Consider the following 16,016-nt stretch of genomic DNA (forward strand, 5'->3'; position numbering starts at 1 on the left):
TGACATTGCGAACAAAGAAGGATAGAGTAGCGCACGCCGGTGCGCCTGGCACCGTCATGACTATATCGTGAGACAGGGTCTCAAGCTTGACCCCCCACATCGTAGTCGCTCTGGACACTGAATAATGCCGCGGGTAACGTAGTACTAGTACTAGTACTAACACGACTGCCGGGCACTCTATGGACCCCGTTTTTGGAAGTTTAAAGCTTGGGACGGGTGAATTAGAAAATTGGACGTCGGTAGTTGTGGTCGTTTAACAACTCACCCAGACGTACCGACACGACAGGAATAGCGAACAATAAATGATGGAGTTGTGTTTTTCTTCGTCCATTACACAACGTATTTCGCAGTGTATTGTACCAGAAAGGTGTTCACTTTCGCCCGTCTACAAACTGAGCTGTTTGCTTGACGAAAACATTGACATGAATGATGAGGAGATGTCGGCTGCCCCCACCCAAGCCCGAAATAAGGTTTACCCCAGCCGGGGCCTGGCAGCCACAGCCGCCCGCATAACCCCCACCGTTTCTCCATTGTAAGAATGAATAGTCGATTGAACTGTGGCTGCTGGCAAAATAAAAATAAATAACTAAATAAAGCAGCGCCCCCGGGCGGACCATGTGTGCACATGCACAATAGATGTCAATGGATCCTCTTTATCCTCAGCAAAATACAACGTTCATCTCGCATTCCACGCGCATAAACAACCAGAGCTTCATTTATCAAGAACCCTGGTTCTTGGCAATGGGAACCACGGCACGAGGGTTGCAAAAAAGGCCGCACACCTGTGTGTGTGGTTGTGGGTATGGGGTGTGCGGCCTTTTTTGCAACCCTCGTGCACGGGCTTCTCATGCGCTGCGGCTCCACGCGGGTGCATCATGCTGTGCTACATTCCCCATGCGGCCTCAAGAGAGCCTCAAGAGGACCACCACAGCAGGCTCGTGGCTTCAGACCAACAACACTCTTCTTGTGCCGTCGGCAGACCACATAAATTGCCACAATCAGCCATCCTCCGGATAGCATGAAGCTTTTTCTAACACGCAACTGAATGGTATATTCGCCATCTAACGACTCGCTCTACCTCTTGGCATCTCCCGTCTTGATAATATTGCCACACCGTACCCAACAAAATTCAACAAACAACGCCACCGACACCAGTGCCCCTTGTTTGTTACTTTACCTGTATCATCTCCTCATTTCTTTTCCGTTCCTCAAGGAAGAAAATGAACAATTTCGTATCATGTTCCCTGTTGTCGGGTTCCGTTTTCGTTCAATTCAAATCAAATTCCATCTCTTTCTTTCTTTTCTACATTCTTTCTTTCTAAACCGTCTCTAAGTCTTGTTGTCAAATTCTTGGGCCGCTGGCGTTGCAGACCCTTTTGAACGGGACATGCTATATGGAGCCTAAACTTTTACGTTAATCATCAGTACAACCAGCGTTTCACAGCCACACAACTTACGAGGACTTCCTTGGCGTTGCAGATTCTCCAGGCTAGTTTCCGCACGTTTCCATCTGCCAACACCACAGCCGGAGCAAACTCGATACCAAACATTTCTCGAATAGCATATACTATCCTCTTGGCATACTTGCCATCCCGCTCAACGTAACTGCCAAATGGTTCATCGACAGTACATGGTGCAATATCAGGGTCTCTATCAAAACAGTTCCGGACAACCGGCAGGATTGCTGCCTCGACTGCTTCGGCGTACATGCCCTTGGAATCGAGATCCACATCATCCTCTGCAAACTGCGCAATGCGAATTTCAAAGGGCTCGGATATGGCCATGGCCATGTGCTTGCCATTGTGGTGGTATCGGAATTCAAAAACACCTTGCGTCCACCAGAGCTTGTCCCCACTGAATTCGACTTCACCCTCTACCATGTCTGGCTCAGACGGGTCGCTCTTGGGGGATGGATGCTCGGGAGTCACAATGCTGCTGTCTGCAGTTAAGGCATCATAGACACCCTCGTTCGTGGGAGCCCAGCGCCCAAGAGACGGAACTTCAGTAGACTCTCTGGAGCGATTATCCGTAACCATATACAGGCCAATCCAATCCTTGTCACTGTGGTTTGCAGGTGCTCTCCACTTGACTCTCAAGGGAGTACCATACTCGTACGCCATGGTCTTGACGGGCTTGGGGAACCGGCCAGTGAAGCTCTCCTTACCGGTGGCTCTATCATGAATATTTGACAGAGGAGACGGCGTGCCCTCGACAGAGAGCGAGTACAGCTTTGGGTCCAACCCGGCCACATCCGCAGGAATCTTCGTAAGAGTGATCCGAGCTGGTGCAATGTTGAAGAGAGCAGACGTATCTCGCACAATGGTCTTGACACCAGAAGCAAATTTAGGGCGAGCGCTATCGATGAAATCTTCTACGAAATGAGTGGTATCGTCAAGGACCTTGTCGACACTTTCTTGCCAACCTTTGACCGGGGGTGGCAAGGAACGCTTGATAAACTTGGTGAGGCCGGCCTCTCCACGCATACTTCTGCCGTAAATCTTTTGCATGTGCGGTCTCTCGACGTACGAGATGTAATACAGGGTAAGGAGCTGTGCTACAAGAGCCATAATAAAGATAGCTCTGCTCCAGGTTATGAGTGCGCCGCCCCAGGCGCCAGCCGTCCCAAAGATCCTCTCGGGGTTGTTGAGAAATCGATAGATGGACGTGTAAGTAAGCTTAGCCTCTTGGTCCCAGAAGAAGTCACCACAGAACCAGCCAAATTCACCTAGTGAGTCATAAACACTGACGGCAGTCCATAGCTGTAAGGCAATCAAGCCGCCGCCTAGGACGTGTTTAAGAAGCACAAGGCCGTAGCCCCAGTCCGACGGCATGGAGTACATCTTGTAACAAGCCGCAACAAATGATGCGTTGCACATAATCATGCTGATATGATGTAGGCCCTTCCACTGCCGCCAGGCTTCACCCGCACTCTCGCCATATTTGAGAAAGTGACGGGTCCACATTTTGGTCTTGGACTGCTTGTCAAGAATAATGCCTAGACCGAGGTGGTACCAGACACGCCACAGGAGTGCGTGAGCTACGAAGAAGGCCTGCCAAGCTGGCGTCGTTGGGGTTGCCAGGGTAAGGATGGCTACGTACATGGGCAAGAGAACAACCATGGAGTCTGGCACTCTGAAAAGATCCATGTTGCTAAAGCCAACCATGTTGTGAACCGGGACTGGTGGCTCTTGCGTAGCCATCTTGGGAGGAGTAGAAACCGGGCGGTCGATGGAGTTGTGGTCGGACATGTCGGGACTCACATTGGAATCACTTTGAAGCCGGGAAAGGTCCCTCTTTCTCGGTAGAGGAGGGTTGTAGGTCTTTTCGATGTGAGGATTCTCCACAGTCACCAGGAAGGCGAATTGGGCGGCATGCGCGATTATGGAGATGAAAAGAACCTCATAGCTGGCGGCCATCATGGAGATGCCGTAGTATCCAGCATAACCGATCGAGTACATGGGGTGCGGCGCCATTTCGAACACGCCGTCAAAGGTCAGGTCTTGATCGATGAGGTAGAAGAAATCACCCCAGTACCACGCAAAGTCCTTGACGACTCTGTGGGCATCCAGCTTAACCCAGAGGTTGAATCCAACCAAGGCAATACCCAAGGCCCAGCGAGCAGCACCGACAATGATATTCTCCCCTTCCGGGGTGTGACCACAGACGATGGCAAATAGGCAATATGACACAAAATCACACATCAAGATCAAGTCAACAACCCGTCGGAAGACTAACCACGTGTTGTACTCCAGAGGTGCCTTTTCGAATTCGTAGTCTTCCGGTATTTTTGCTTCGAGTTCTCGCTTGAGGAGATTGTAGAGCCAAGGTCGAGGGTTCTTACCCGTCTGGGGATCTTCAAAGAGCTTCCACCGTTTGGCCCAAGTTACCAGACGTCGATGACGGGACTGAATATGTAATAACACACCGATTCCAACGTTGTAGCAGCCTCTCCAAAACAAGAAGGTGACGGCGAAGACGGGTCGCTTCCATCCGGCCGGTAAGGAATAGGCGACTAGAATCATAAACGCCAATATCCCGAGGACAACGGCATCAGACAGATTCTTGGGTTGTCGTGGGTCCAGAAGCTGCGAGACCATGTCATGGGTAGTTGGCACAATAAAGACTGCCAGACAGAACAACACGTCAGTTCGAATCTGCACGGACAGAGGCCAATTGGTCCCAGAGACGATGGCAAATGGTCACTTACCTGTGCCATCCGGGGTTCGCCCAAATGTCTTTGAATTGGACTTGGGCTTGTCATGGTCCGGGTCGTCTTTAGCAGGCAAGCTTTCCACGGCGACAGGCTGTGGTTGGTTGGCAACAATGGGAGAATCTCTCGTCTGCCGTTGACGAAGCTCAGACGCTTCGGCGTCGACACCAGTGCTTTTACTCATGTCTGCAATGAGCACCGAGAAGGATTATCCAGGAAGCATGAGAAACTATGCCCCGGGAGAAAGGGAGGTGAGAGAAGCAGGAAGCTGCGGAGCAACACGAAGAACGAGGGAGATGTAGGAGGCGTGATGGATAAATGTGGGCTCGCGGCCCAAGGGACTGACTCTCAACGTGTTGGCGGCTATGCTACGCTATCCCGCCGGGTAGACGAATTGCCAATTGCCCTCTTTGGATATGGTCGCAGGGTCTCGGATTACTACTACCTGAGTACTCTGTAGTCGAACTGGAACGCTAGGGACGCTGCTCGCGTGGGCACAGGTTCAGAGAGGCTGATGACCGCCCCAGCCTCCACTCTGACACAAAGAATGGGCCACGTTATCGCGGGAAGTGTTCGTTTGGCTTCGGCACAAGGCGTCATGAGTCCTTGTGACGATGCAAGGCGAATATGCTCGTGCAGGCGATGCCTCAAATCAGGCCAGTAACGGCTGCAGGGGCCGGCAATTAACGTATACTGCGGCGCAAGATCGATAAGACGCCTGCGCTCCGTGGACGGGTGATGTCAGAAGACGGGCGACTTTGCTTTCATGTGCGGACAGCCATGTGGCTAGCAATACTCGGTGTGTAGGACATGAGTTTCGTACGCAGTACAGGCAATGCAACTTGGGGTTGTTGGAGGGGTTGGAGGGGTTTGAAGACGGACTCATTGGACGGAAGGTCATGGCCAGGCGTGCCACTGCATTAGCAGCCCGCACCTTCCATGCTGAATACCGTACCTTTCCGCACGGCACTCCTGGAGCATAACCAATGCAGCAAAACTACTTAGGTAATGATGGGCTCGCACAGAAACCCATGGGCGAGGGAGGGCATGCGGCGCCGTTTCCCCGCCTGCATGAAATGTCGACAGCCCAAATCCGTCTTCACAAGCCAAGAAGTCGAGCTGTCAAACTCAACAAAAATGCCCTGGATGCTCATTAGTTGGGGGATCAATATTTCAAATTGCCCCGGCACTAGCCTATTTTTGCCATGATCCAGAATCCCATCAACGGCTACTTCCCTGAACGCTCCGCACGACACCACTCAAGTGCTAGATACGCCGCTTGCCAATTGTCTTTCTATCCTCAAGTATCTACTTTACCAACGCAGCCCGAGTAACAACGCAAGCGGAGCGTCCAACGCCGTGTCTGCCCAGCCGGCCAATGACTTCCACTCGTTGCTACATCACTCAAACAGCCTAAACCCAAAAGCCCACTCACATCTATGTAATTCCTCGAGCAGACCGGTCAACCAAAGAAGGTTAAAGGCTACCGAATTTGCTTGCAGCAAACATTGAATGCTTCCGGTCAAGCAAAACACGAAACCCGGCCAATTCCCCCGCTCGCCGCCAGGTTTACCGGTGCGGGGCCGAACAGAGCTTCCCAGAAGAGAGGGGAATTTCTGTCTGCAATACGGCAGAGCTTTGCAGCCTTTATTCATTGTTCAGAGCAACTCCAATCAGACAGGGACATGTGTTCAGCATTAGTCTATCATACCTTGACTATGGTCATCAGGCCATCCGCCAATCTTTCCCTGGCCCGGAGCCTCCACATGAAGAATCCCGTCCCTCTCGATCAACAAGAACCAACTATTGTACCTCGTTCGTCCCGACTTCAGTCCGGAACCACATGACATTCAAGGCTCAGTTCCAGCTTGCCGACGGTCCGGGGACGTACTTGTCGAGCACACCGCAAGACCAGACTACTACGTGAAGAACATCCGTCTCAGTCGTAATAGGCATGGATGGGAAGGCCAGTGATGTGTCAGGTCTGGCTGAATAGTGAATGAGCGGAAAGAAGAAAGAAAACCGTAATGTAAATTCATTAACCCCGGATCCCTAATACCCTATGACAACAGAAACAGTCTACTGAGCCTTCTTAGCAAACTCGACTCTGAGAATAAGATGCTTGAAACCAAATCCATCCATCTTGCTGCATGCCTTGACGGCATCTCCACGGTCTGCGAAGCTGATAAAAGCGAACCCTTTAGCCATACCAGTTTCCCTGTCCTTAGCAAGGAACACTCTGGTGACTCTGCCAAATCGCTCGAACATATCCCGCAACTCTGACTCCTCTGCCATCTCGGAAACCTGTTGAAAAGAGTTAGCCAGGCGTCGCGTGTACAAGAATTGCAGGACCACACTTACGTTGGTGACGCGAAGCGTGGCAAAGTCGTCTCTCTCGCCGTACTTGGATCCTCCCATGCGCTCGCCAGCCGCTCCGGCACGGTCGCCACGCAGAGCAGGGGGAACATAGGAGCCCTTCTTGGCAGCACCACCAGCACCAGAAGGTGAAGGCTCGTCTCCCATGCCGGCAGCAACGTCTGCAGCGCCATTCTCTCCGATGGGCGCCATGGTATCCTTGTAGGGACATCTGGCCGTGAAATGTTCGCCGTTGCAAATACGGCACTTGACCTTCTTGTCCTTGAGCTTGTCCTTCATCGACTGCGCGTTGGGGTCCTGGCTCTCGTCCTTGGCATCCTTGCGCCAGTTGATGCTGGGTCGGAAGATGATGTTCTCGCCAACCGATGTGGTGTCGGGTGCAGGGCCAGCGCCGTCCTTTTGGCTGAGGCCGAACTTGGACCAGGTCTTTCTGTCGGCGACGCGGGGGTTGACGGTCTCCTTGTGCGTAACATAGCGAACTCGGCGGGTCGTCTTTACTTTCTGACCCTGGTCATTGTATCGAAATGTGATGATGGTCTTGGTTCCGTCCTTGTTGGAAATGGTCTGGGGAGGAGGGAGATCGGTGGTCTCTTCGACATCGTCGTCGTCGGCCCAGTCATGCCTATTTTGAGGGTGGGGTTAGCTATGCGAAACCAGCCTGGCGATGCTTCTCTTCAGGGTTACTCACTTGGCCTTCGGGGTTGCCGTCGTAGCCATGATTGCGGTTTTTTGATTTTCTATACGCCTACTTTGCGCCGTAATCGTGGTTCAGGTAGATTATGGACGTAATTCCACGCCTTGGGGCTGGTCGTTGCGATCGTGGGGTTTCTTGGATATCGACGAATTTAACACTTTTTCGTGCGATGAGTGTTGGTCGTCGTGGGGCGAGAAGTCAAGCCACGACAGGTGTGGCTTGTCGCACATCACGTGATGCAAGTCCTCCTTGCCAGCTACCCTGAACATTTACAAAGTACCTAGGTAGACAATGTTGGTTTAGGCTTTGACTCCTATCCCTTTGGGTGCTCGAAGGTGAAACTTGCGTATCGAGCAAGGATGTCGGCCAATGAAAACCCTTAATATGGAGGATACATAAGTTTCCTAACATGATGGTATGAGTACAAGTAATTTCCGTACTTACAAAGAGCTACATCGCACTTATCGCAGCCCGAAGGTTTAGTGGCTGACTTTGTTGCCAAAAAGGTACCTACCAGGTATCGCAGAAAAAGTGGGGCTGTTACGAAATCGGCACCTTCGAGCACCCAAAGGGACTCGTTGGAGTAGTGAAGGGTGGAAGACAGAGGGTTGATTCCGGTCGTTAAATGGGAATTTGTGAGGGAAGTACAGTTTGTACTAGACTATCACCAACATGAACTATTGAGAAGTATGCCAGAAATCATGGGACGAGAAATACAGGGTGCAATTCAGACAAGCAAAGTACACTAAAACGAGTTCATTTATTAATTTGCAGTGGGGACTGATATCTGGGGTTTCGTCTCTCACATTAGCTGCCACATTATCGGCAGCTACGGACCCAACGGATAAATAGACCATCTCGTCAATCTGGTATGTTCTCCTCGGACAATAGAGGCATTGGCTCGGGTTACTATCGTCGCGAGGTGGGAGAGTTATTTGCCACCATCGTCGCCTGCTTGCCTGTTGTTTTACCAGCCAAGAGTCCAAGCTTGGCCAAGAGCGGCGCAGCCCAGGACCAGTTGGGTGCACTACCACGTAATCAGGAAGCCGCACGCGTAATCTCAGAGACACACTACCGAAAGCCCCGTGTGGCGTAGAGTCTCGTTCGTCCTGTGACACGCCGAGAGTTTCGACCACCTTGAATAAATTCGAGGCTCGGCCTTCTTGGCGACCAGCTTGTACCACCTGTTGGGCCTGGCACTCTCTCCTCACTCAACATCTCTTTTTTCCCCTTCTTTTTTGCTGCTCTGACATATCAACTCACCCGTAACAAACCTACCGATAGGCGCCCGCGAAACTGCACTCGAAGCCCCTCCACCGCGACAGTCATTGAATACCATCGACATGAGCAGCAAGGTTGAAGAGCCCCCCCCATACGGCGGTGCTCCTCCACCCGTGGCCCCGAAGCCTTCCTACGGCGGCGGTCCAGCGCCGTTCCCAGATGACCAGCAGCGCGGTTCCCAGCAGCCATATTATCAACAGCAGCAGCAGCCATACTACCAACCCGGTCCCCAGATGGGCTATTATAATCAACAGCAAGGACCGTATCCTCCTGGACAATATGGACCCCCACAGGGACAGTTTCAGCCGGGTTACCAACCCTATCAGACCTATCAGCCTCAACAAAGACAAGACAAATCATCTGGCATCATGACTGGTTTATTAGCTGGGCTGGCATGCTGCTGCTGCCTGGACTGCCTTTTCTAACCGGCACGTTCCTCACATTGGCCGAGCCCGAAAGGAAAGGGAAATTCTTAGCCGATTACAGGGCTTTGTAGTCTCGCAATTGCGAGCACATTATAGAGAATCCGCCGAAAAGGAAGGAAAGGGCCTGGGTTTACAATCGCTCCTTGATTCCTAATCGAGACGCCTACTTGCAGCCTGACTTGCTGAGCTGATCGTTCGAAGACATACAAACGTGATACTGATTGTGGTGCGCGGAACACATGGTTTTTGGGGCTTAGCAACGGGACCTGACTTGACAGAAGGAGTGCTGGATTTTGGTACACACATTATTCTTTATTGGCGTTGGTGTTGGGCATAGAGCGCACCGTTGGGGCTCTTTGGCTTTGTCCTCGTACGAATTATTAGCGGATGCATTTCTGCGCAATTTTTGCGCAGCTTTGTAGACGTGAATTATTTTTACCTTTGATATACCTACTTGACTTTTGCAACTTACGGTAGACGTGTCGTGACTCGTTTTCTCCGTGTGCACTGACGAAAGGTGCGACCAAGACGTGCTGAATTCTCGCCTCGAGCTCTTAAGCACGGGGCAGGCAATACTAGTATTTACTCGCCCTACCTTGGTAGGGACAAAGCGTTCTCGGGAAATTTCTCTGTATTATGCGAAGTATGAGCATGTATGTATCATTGTACTGATTGTTTGCATGTCTGGGAGGGGACGACTGGTTGTCTGTGCGCTTGTGCAACGACAAAGGGCCTGAATCTCGTGTGTTGCAGTTGTTGCATGCTGGTATGTCAAGTCGATAAGCGATAGTTGCACCTGTGCGATTGTGCGACAGGCTGGCCACCTACCAGGGTACTTAATGTGTGGGTTCTTGAGCTGCCGGACATGATGCCTGCCTAACGCCAGTGAGGCCTTCGAACGCAAATATAGTTACCGTTGTGGATGCTTGCATTTGTGCTGGCCTCGAGGCAGCACATTTCGCGTCCCTTTCAACAAGTTTTGGAAAAAAGATGCCATTTGCATAGCCCATGCATAATGTGCCGCCATAGGATTACGTAGTATATCCCACATACATCCGCTCATCATCGCTTGAACTCAGAGTTAAGAACCCAAGGGTTCCGCTAAAATTAAGTCCCTGTGAATTGGATATGGTCCTACGTGTACTGGGAACTTTATGACTCCGTAATCCGTGGCTAGTTCCTCGGTGGCGTCCACGGAGACATCATTTCACGATCGTTGCTCGTAAAGCTTCCGATGTCTGTGATTCGATATCAGGTTGCACAGCTTGGAGCCACGTCTCACAGTATTCATCCGTGGTTGCTGATTGCAGTGAAATTGGGATCCCCAGATACGAGGCAAATCAGAATTGGCTACTAGGAGAGCCAGACGGAGCCTTCTTAGCTTCTATACTAGGCATACTGACAAGAGCATCTCGCCATACTAGTGGCAAAATGTCATGTTGAACCGGAACGATTGTACCGCTCCGTTTGCGGCGGTAGAATTTAAAGCCAGCGTCCAAGATATCGACACAGCTCGCATCTAGGCGATGAAACATGCGTTGAGTGCTCCTTGCGGCCGCACCACGGCTAGATTGGAGTCTCACGCCGAACTTGGTGAGTTGGCAACGTTGGGTGTTCGATGCTTGGCGTGGCAGGGCTGACTTGGCCTGTAGGCACAAACAGTCAGTGTTTGGATCAAGTTCTGGCCACAACGATGTCTCAGCGCCACGGCATGCACATCAAAACGTCATCATTGTGGCTATCCGCGCACCCTTCACTGGAAGCTCAGGCGCTTTGTCGTGACCTTCTCATGAATGAATGGAGGCGGGACGGTGGAGGTTTATTTGTTTCGCTTGCCGCCAGTCATCCCTTGTTTGAGTTCAGGACGAGCGCTTGGTTCCCGGTTCCCGCCAAGGAACACAATTCGAAGCCAACAGTCGCCGGTGGAAATTCACTGTTCGATATTGGCTGTTGGGGCTGGCAAACGGGGCCAAGGATCCATCATTTTTCTTTCGAATGGGCCAGCTGCGCAGGGCTGGGCTTGACGATCGGTAACTTACTACGGAGTACAGCACATTCTGCAACAAAGGCTGTGCACACATGCCCATGCGCGATGCAAAACAAGCTTGAGAGTTTGCAGAGTGGGCCGGCCACTGGAGCGGTTGCTCAGTGCCACTCCGGCTCGTGTGCGGGTTGCATTGAATGGCTGTGATTGGCTACCAGACCAGCAGTGGCGCTACCAGTCGCCCAGATTGCCAAGGGTGCCGCCTGTGGCCTCAAGTTGTACTACAGCACCCGTGGTACCTGCCCAGCTGTGCACCAGACACCAGTTGACCAATTGACCAATTGACCTATCTGTGGGCAGCTCTTGCCGTCCCGGTAGCCGCCTCTGATGTCACTCCTTGCATTAGCCCAGGTCCTTCCTTTGCCTAAATCGGTCGACTGGTGTTTGTGTGCCAACCTTGAGACAAGTTCATGACGCACTACTCCTACATCCCTCTTTATGCCCGCAGGCCGGTTTAATATTCACTGTCGCTCCCTTGTGCTCTTTTACCCGTTTATCCCAAGGACATTGCAGCTCTCTCTTTGTATTCTACGTCTTCAACCACCAACGTATCTCATTTTCACAAATCATGTTCCAGTCATCACTTTCGACTTTGCCCCCATTCATTTAGCCGTCTGTCTCCATCATCCACCTACCTCCAGCCTGTAGGGGCATGGGACTACTTACCTCGCTCACGACGACATTTTACCGAACCAGGTCGGCCTTCCCCCATGGCTTCACATATACTTGCAAACGTGGCTGCTAGGTCAAGCTTCTGGCCATCCACCTCCTTGGCCGAAGCAACATTCGCTCTGTCGCAACCCGTGGCAATCTTTACTCGGGATGAGAGCTACAAGGCCCAGCAACAACAAGGACTTGGCATAGTCAGTTTCCTAACTGCTATTGGAACGGCTGTGGCTATCTTTGCGGCACAATGTTCCTTGTTTGCATTGTTACGGAATAGGCTAGCGAGAATATTGTATGTTGCGTCCCCATTCCTCCATGATATTGGTGGTTCAGTTTATTGACATGGACATGAACAAATCAGCAAGCCAAAGACTTACCTCGTTCCCGAGCGCGAGAGAACCGAGCCGCCGCCAGGAAACCTGGTATCCATGATTCGAGCACTGATTACGTACGACGAACGCGAGGTCATTAAGAAATGCGGCTTGGACGCCTATTTTTTTCTTCGCTATCTGAAAACGCTTCTCGTCATCTTCGTACCAATATGCTTTGTCGTATTGCCCATTTTGATACCCATTAATTACGTGGGTGGCTTGGGTCGTGAGATCGATATCAGTGATAGTGCCAGGAATTCTTCCAATAGCAAGACTGTTCCGACTGGCCTCGACACATTGGCATGGGGAAACGTCACTCCGCAGAATACAGGCAGATACACAGCTCATCTTATAATGGCCATTCTTGTGGTGATATGGGTCTGCACAGTCTTTTTCCTCGAGCTTCGCGTTTACATCAAAATCCGCCAAGATTATCTGGCCAGCCCCGAGCACCGTCTTCGAGCCTCTGCTACCACTGTTCTTGTCAGTGGCATTCCGAAAAAATGGCTGACTGAGGAAGCTTTATTGGGCTTGTTTGACGTGTTGCCGGGAGGCATTAGAAACCTTTGGCTCAACAGGGACCTGACCACCCTCCTTGACAAGATCTCCCTCAGGGATAATGTTCACAAGCAACTGGAATCTGCCGAGACAGATCTCATCAAAGCAGTCAAAAAGGCACAACTGAAGCAGAGAAATGCGGAAGAAAAGAAGAGGCGTAGGAAGCTGAATCTGAAGGCCTTGACTAGAAGAGAGAGAGCTGCTAGGGATGCAGCGGAGGACGCCGAAGCCAATCGGTTAGCTCGCACCGAGGAAGGCACGGGTGCTGGACACGACCAAGACGTCCCCCACACTGTTGATGCGGGCATTCGCGAGTCTCTGCTTCACGATAAAGAGAAGACCTCCTCGCAGGATACCACTAGGGCTCCCGAGGGCCACCACAACCCGCTGCATCATGTGGGGACTGGCCTGAAGGGAGTTGCTGGAAAGGCGGGACGAGGTGTCAATGATGCACTGGATACGAGAAACGGGTTCATGGATATGAGCTCTGCTATGGAACATGCCCACCAAAGAGTTCCTTCTCCGGTTCCGGCAGAGTCATTGGAGGCTCCACGAACCAGCTCTCTGGACGGCTCAATACTCACATCCAGTTCGTCTAGAGCCATAAAACCACCCCACGACGCTGGGCACCGCTACGGCATGGAAAACTCTGTTCGCAAAGTTGACAACGTTGACGACTTATACTTGAATGAAAAGCCAAGGTTCTGGCAGTTCTGGAAACCGCCCCAGGGCGGGTTTGCATATCCAGTACCACATGGCGCTTCAAAATGCGCGTCTGCCACCGAGGAATCTGGCTGGCAATCTTTCAAACATTCTCTTCCATTCATGGGCCCAAAGGAAGAACCATTCAAGTACGAGGACGCTTACGAATGCGAGTATAAATTAGACATGGAGACAGATGCCGAGTGGGCGAAATATATCAAAAGACGTGACCGCCCAACTCATCATCTTCCTTTGTTTGGATTAAATTGGATGTTTGGAATGCCGCTTGTCACCAAAAAGGTGGACACGATTTACTGGTGCCGTCAAGAGCTTGCTCGGCTGAACTTGGAAATCGAGGAAGATCAAAAGCATCCCGAAAGATTCCCACCGATGGGTTCTGCCTTTATTCAGTTCAATCATCAGATTGCCGCGCACATGGCATGTCAAAGCATTGCTCACCACCTACCAAAGCACATGTCCCCACGAGCCATTGAGATTTCGCCTCGCGACGTTGTCTGGGAGAACATGGCAATCAATTGGTGGCAGCAGTGGCTTCGCTCAATCATAGTTGTGACAATTGTTGTCGCTATGTTTGCATTATGGGCCATTCCTGTGGCCTGGACTGCTGCCATAGGTCAAGCTGATGCTCTCATCAGATCTAATGAATGGCTGTCAAAGCTTGAACGGAATAAAGAACTGGGAACTCTGGTCAAAGCAATTGCTGGTGTATTGCCCGCTACCATCTTATCGATTTTACTCCTCTTGGCTGTGGTAATTTTCGGTTTCTTGGCAGGCTTGAAGGGTGCAAAGACAGGGTCTCAGAAGACAGAGTTCGTACAGATGTACTACTTTGCTTTCCTATTCGTACAGGTCTTCCTCGTTGTTTCGATTGCATCATTCTTTTTCAGGTCGCTTGGCGAGATTGTCAACAGTGTCAAGGAGCTGTCCAGTGTCAACGCCGTCCTTAATCTCCTGGCCCAGAATTTGCCATCCGCCGCCATTTACTTCTTTTCTTACATGGTCCTTCAGGCTCTGTCTACCAGTTCTGGCACCTTGTTGCAAGTTATGACTTTGTTCATGTGGTATATCATGGCGCCGATGATGGACAGCACTGCCAGACAGAAGTGGGCACGGAATACCTCGCTCAATCAGGTCAACTGGGGCTCGTTCTTCCCCGTGTATACCAATTTCGCCTGTATTGGTCTAATATACTGTATAATTGCGCCTCTCATATCCATCTTTGCGGTCATAACGTTTGGTCTGCTCTGGCTGGCTCAGAGATATGCCATGCTCTATGTCAACCGATCGGACACTGACACTGGCGGAGTATTATATCCTCGAGCAATCAACCAAACATTTACTGGTATATACTTTATGGAGCTCTGCCTGGCTGGATTGTTTTTCATTGTTACCGACGAACAGCGCCGCAACGTATGCACACCGCATGGCGTTATCATGATTGTCGTCTTCATTCTCACATTATTGTATCAAATTACACTCAACAAATCTTTCTCGCCTCTATTCCGATATCTTCCACTTACGCTTGAGGACGAAGCTGTAATTCGAGATGAAGCATTTCAACGAGCTCAAGATATTCGTCTTGGATTGCTACAGGAGGATGAAGAAAGGGGGCGGGCTAATCACGGAGAGAAAGTAACACAGGTCCCGGATACCGACGAGAATATTGAGCTCCAGAATTTGGACTCGGGTCGGACAGATGGCTTGAATAGGCGTTTTAAGCCTGTCAAACATGTTGGAAATTGGGCTAAAGCCGGAGGCAAACAGGTTGGCACATGGGCCGTGGGTGGTGGCAATCAGCTTCGCAAGCTGAAGAACTTGACGGATAACACTCAGGCTGCAAAATACCGCCGAAACCAACGCAAGAAGGATCTCGACGCAAATAGGACCATTGGTGATGCTCTCTACGGTGGCATCCCTGATGACATTGAGGATTTGACTCCCGAAGAAAGAGATGCTTTGACGCGACATGCATTTTTACACTATGCTCTGCGAGCTCGGAGACCTACAGTCTGGATACCACGAGATGACTTGGGGGTGAGCGACGACGAAATCCGGCGCACAAACGCTTTCAGCAAGCATATTTGGATCAGTAACGAAGGAACAGCGCTTGACAGCAAAGTACGTGTTGTGTTCGGGCAGAACCCCCCTGATTTCTCAGAAGTAGATATTATCACCTTGTAATGCGAGCGCAGAGCGCGGAGGGTGACAGGGTCTGAAGAGACGCCCTGGCGGCCTTGAACCAGTACCGGGAACGACTGACGAAGGGGTGGAGGGTAAAGCATCCGTGGTGGGACTTGAAAAAAAAAAGGGAAAAAAAGGGCTGATGGGCGGTTTGTTTATATACCATACATTGCATAGCGTGCACGTTTTTGTCTGTACTAGGGGGGAATTTGCCCACGCGTCTTGAATCCTATCGCATTGGATTCTCTCACACAAATTGAAATATTCATATTAAAGAAAAATTGTTGTCGCAAGTGAAACTCGGGACGGAGAAGAAAAGATGTGTCCATGTCGATTGATGTGCATTTGTTAAGTTGAGTGATATCTAGTCTATGTTGTGTAAATAAATCCAAACGCCATGCTAACTAATGCTGATGATCCCCAATTAAGCTATACTCTAGAGAAGGACTCAAGAATCTATCATTCCGTATAAAACGAAAACCCCCCC

The 16,016-nt window shown here is 50.9% G+C and overlaps 4 protein-coding genes across 4 annotated transcripts; 2 read left to right on the plus strand and 2 right to left on the minus strand.

The window, feature by feature from the left end:
- Nucleotides 1–983: 983 nt before the first annotated feature.
- CHO2 (phosphatidylethanolamine N-methyltransferase) lies at nucleotides 984–4,733 on the minus strand. The gene is made up of 3 exons (XM_007816563.2): nucleotides 4,208–4,733; nucleotides 1,458–4,123; nucleotides 984–1,401 (listed from the first exon to the last, which is right to left on the minus strand). The coding sequence occupies exons 1-3, from the start codon at nucleotides 4,392–4,394 to the stop codon at nucleotides 1,330–1,332; spliced, it is 2,925 nt and encodes a 974-aa protein (XP_007814754.2). The 5' UTR covers nucleotides 4,395–4,733; the 3' UTR covers nucleotides 984–1,329.
- A 515-nt stretch (nucleotides 4,734–5,248) lies between these two features.
- TIF35 (translation initiation factor eIF3 subunit g) lies at nucleotides 5,249–7,589 on the minus strand. Its single transcript, XM_007816564.2, has 3 exons — nucleotides 7,275–7,589; nucleotides 6,572–7,208; nucleotides 5,249–6,514 (listed from the first exon to the last, which is right to left on the minus strand). Exons 1-3 carry the CDS (start codon nucleotides 7,301–7,303, stop codon nucleotides 6,290–6,292), a joined length of 891 nt encoding a protein of 296 aa, XP_007814755.1. The 5' UTR covers nucleotides 7,304–7,589; the 3' UTR covers nucleotides 5,249–6,289.
- Nucleotides 7,590–8,623: 1,034 nt separating this feature from the next.
- J3458_001926 (uncharacterized protein) lies at nucleotides 8,624–8,986 on the plus strand (the record flags this gene model as incomplete). The annotated part of the gene is made up of 1 exon (XM_066116999.1): nucleotides 8,624–8,986. The coding sequence occupies one exon, from the start codon at nucleotides 8,624–8,626 to the stop codon at nucleotides 8,984–8,986; it is 363 nt and encodes a 120-aa protein (XP_065978887.1).
- Nucleotides 8,987–11,462: 2,476 nt separating this feature from the next.
- On the plus strand, nucleotides 11,463–15,819 carry J3458_001927 (uncharacterized protein). Its single transcript, XM_066117000.1, has 2 exons — nucleotides 11,463–11,988; nucleotides 12,058–15,819. Exons 1-2 carry the CDS (start codon nucleotides 11,741–11,743, stop codon nucleotides 15,527–15,529), a joined length of 3,720 nt encoding a protein of 1,239 aa, XP_065978888.1. The 5' UTR covers nucleotides 11,463–11,740; the 3' UTR covers nucleotides 15,530–15,819.
- Nucleotides 15,820–16,016: the final 197 nt, after the last annotated feature.

This window comes from Metarhizium acridum (genome assembly GCF_019434415.1).
Source record: "Metarhizium acridum strain ARSEF 324 chromosome Unknown scaffold_1, whole genome shotgun sequence".
NCBI lineage: Eukaryota > Fungi > Ascomycota > Sordariomycetes > Hypocreales > Clavicipitaceae > Metarhizium > Metarhizium acridum.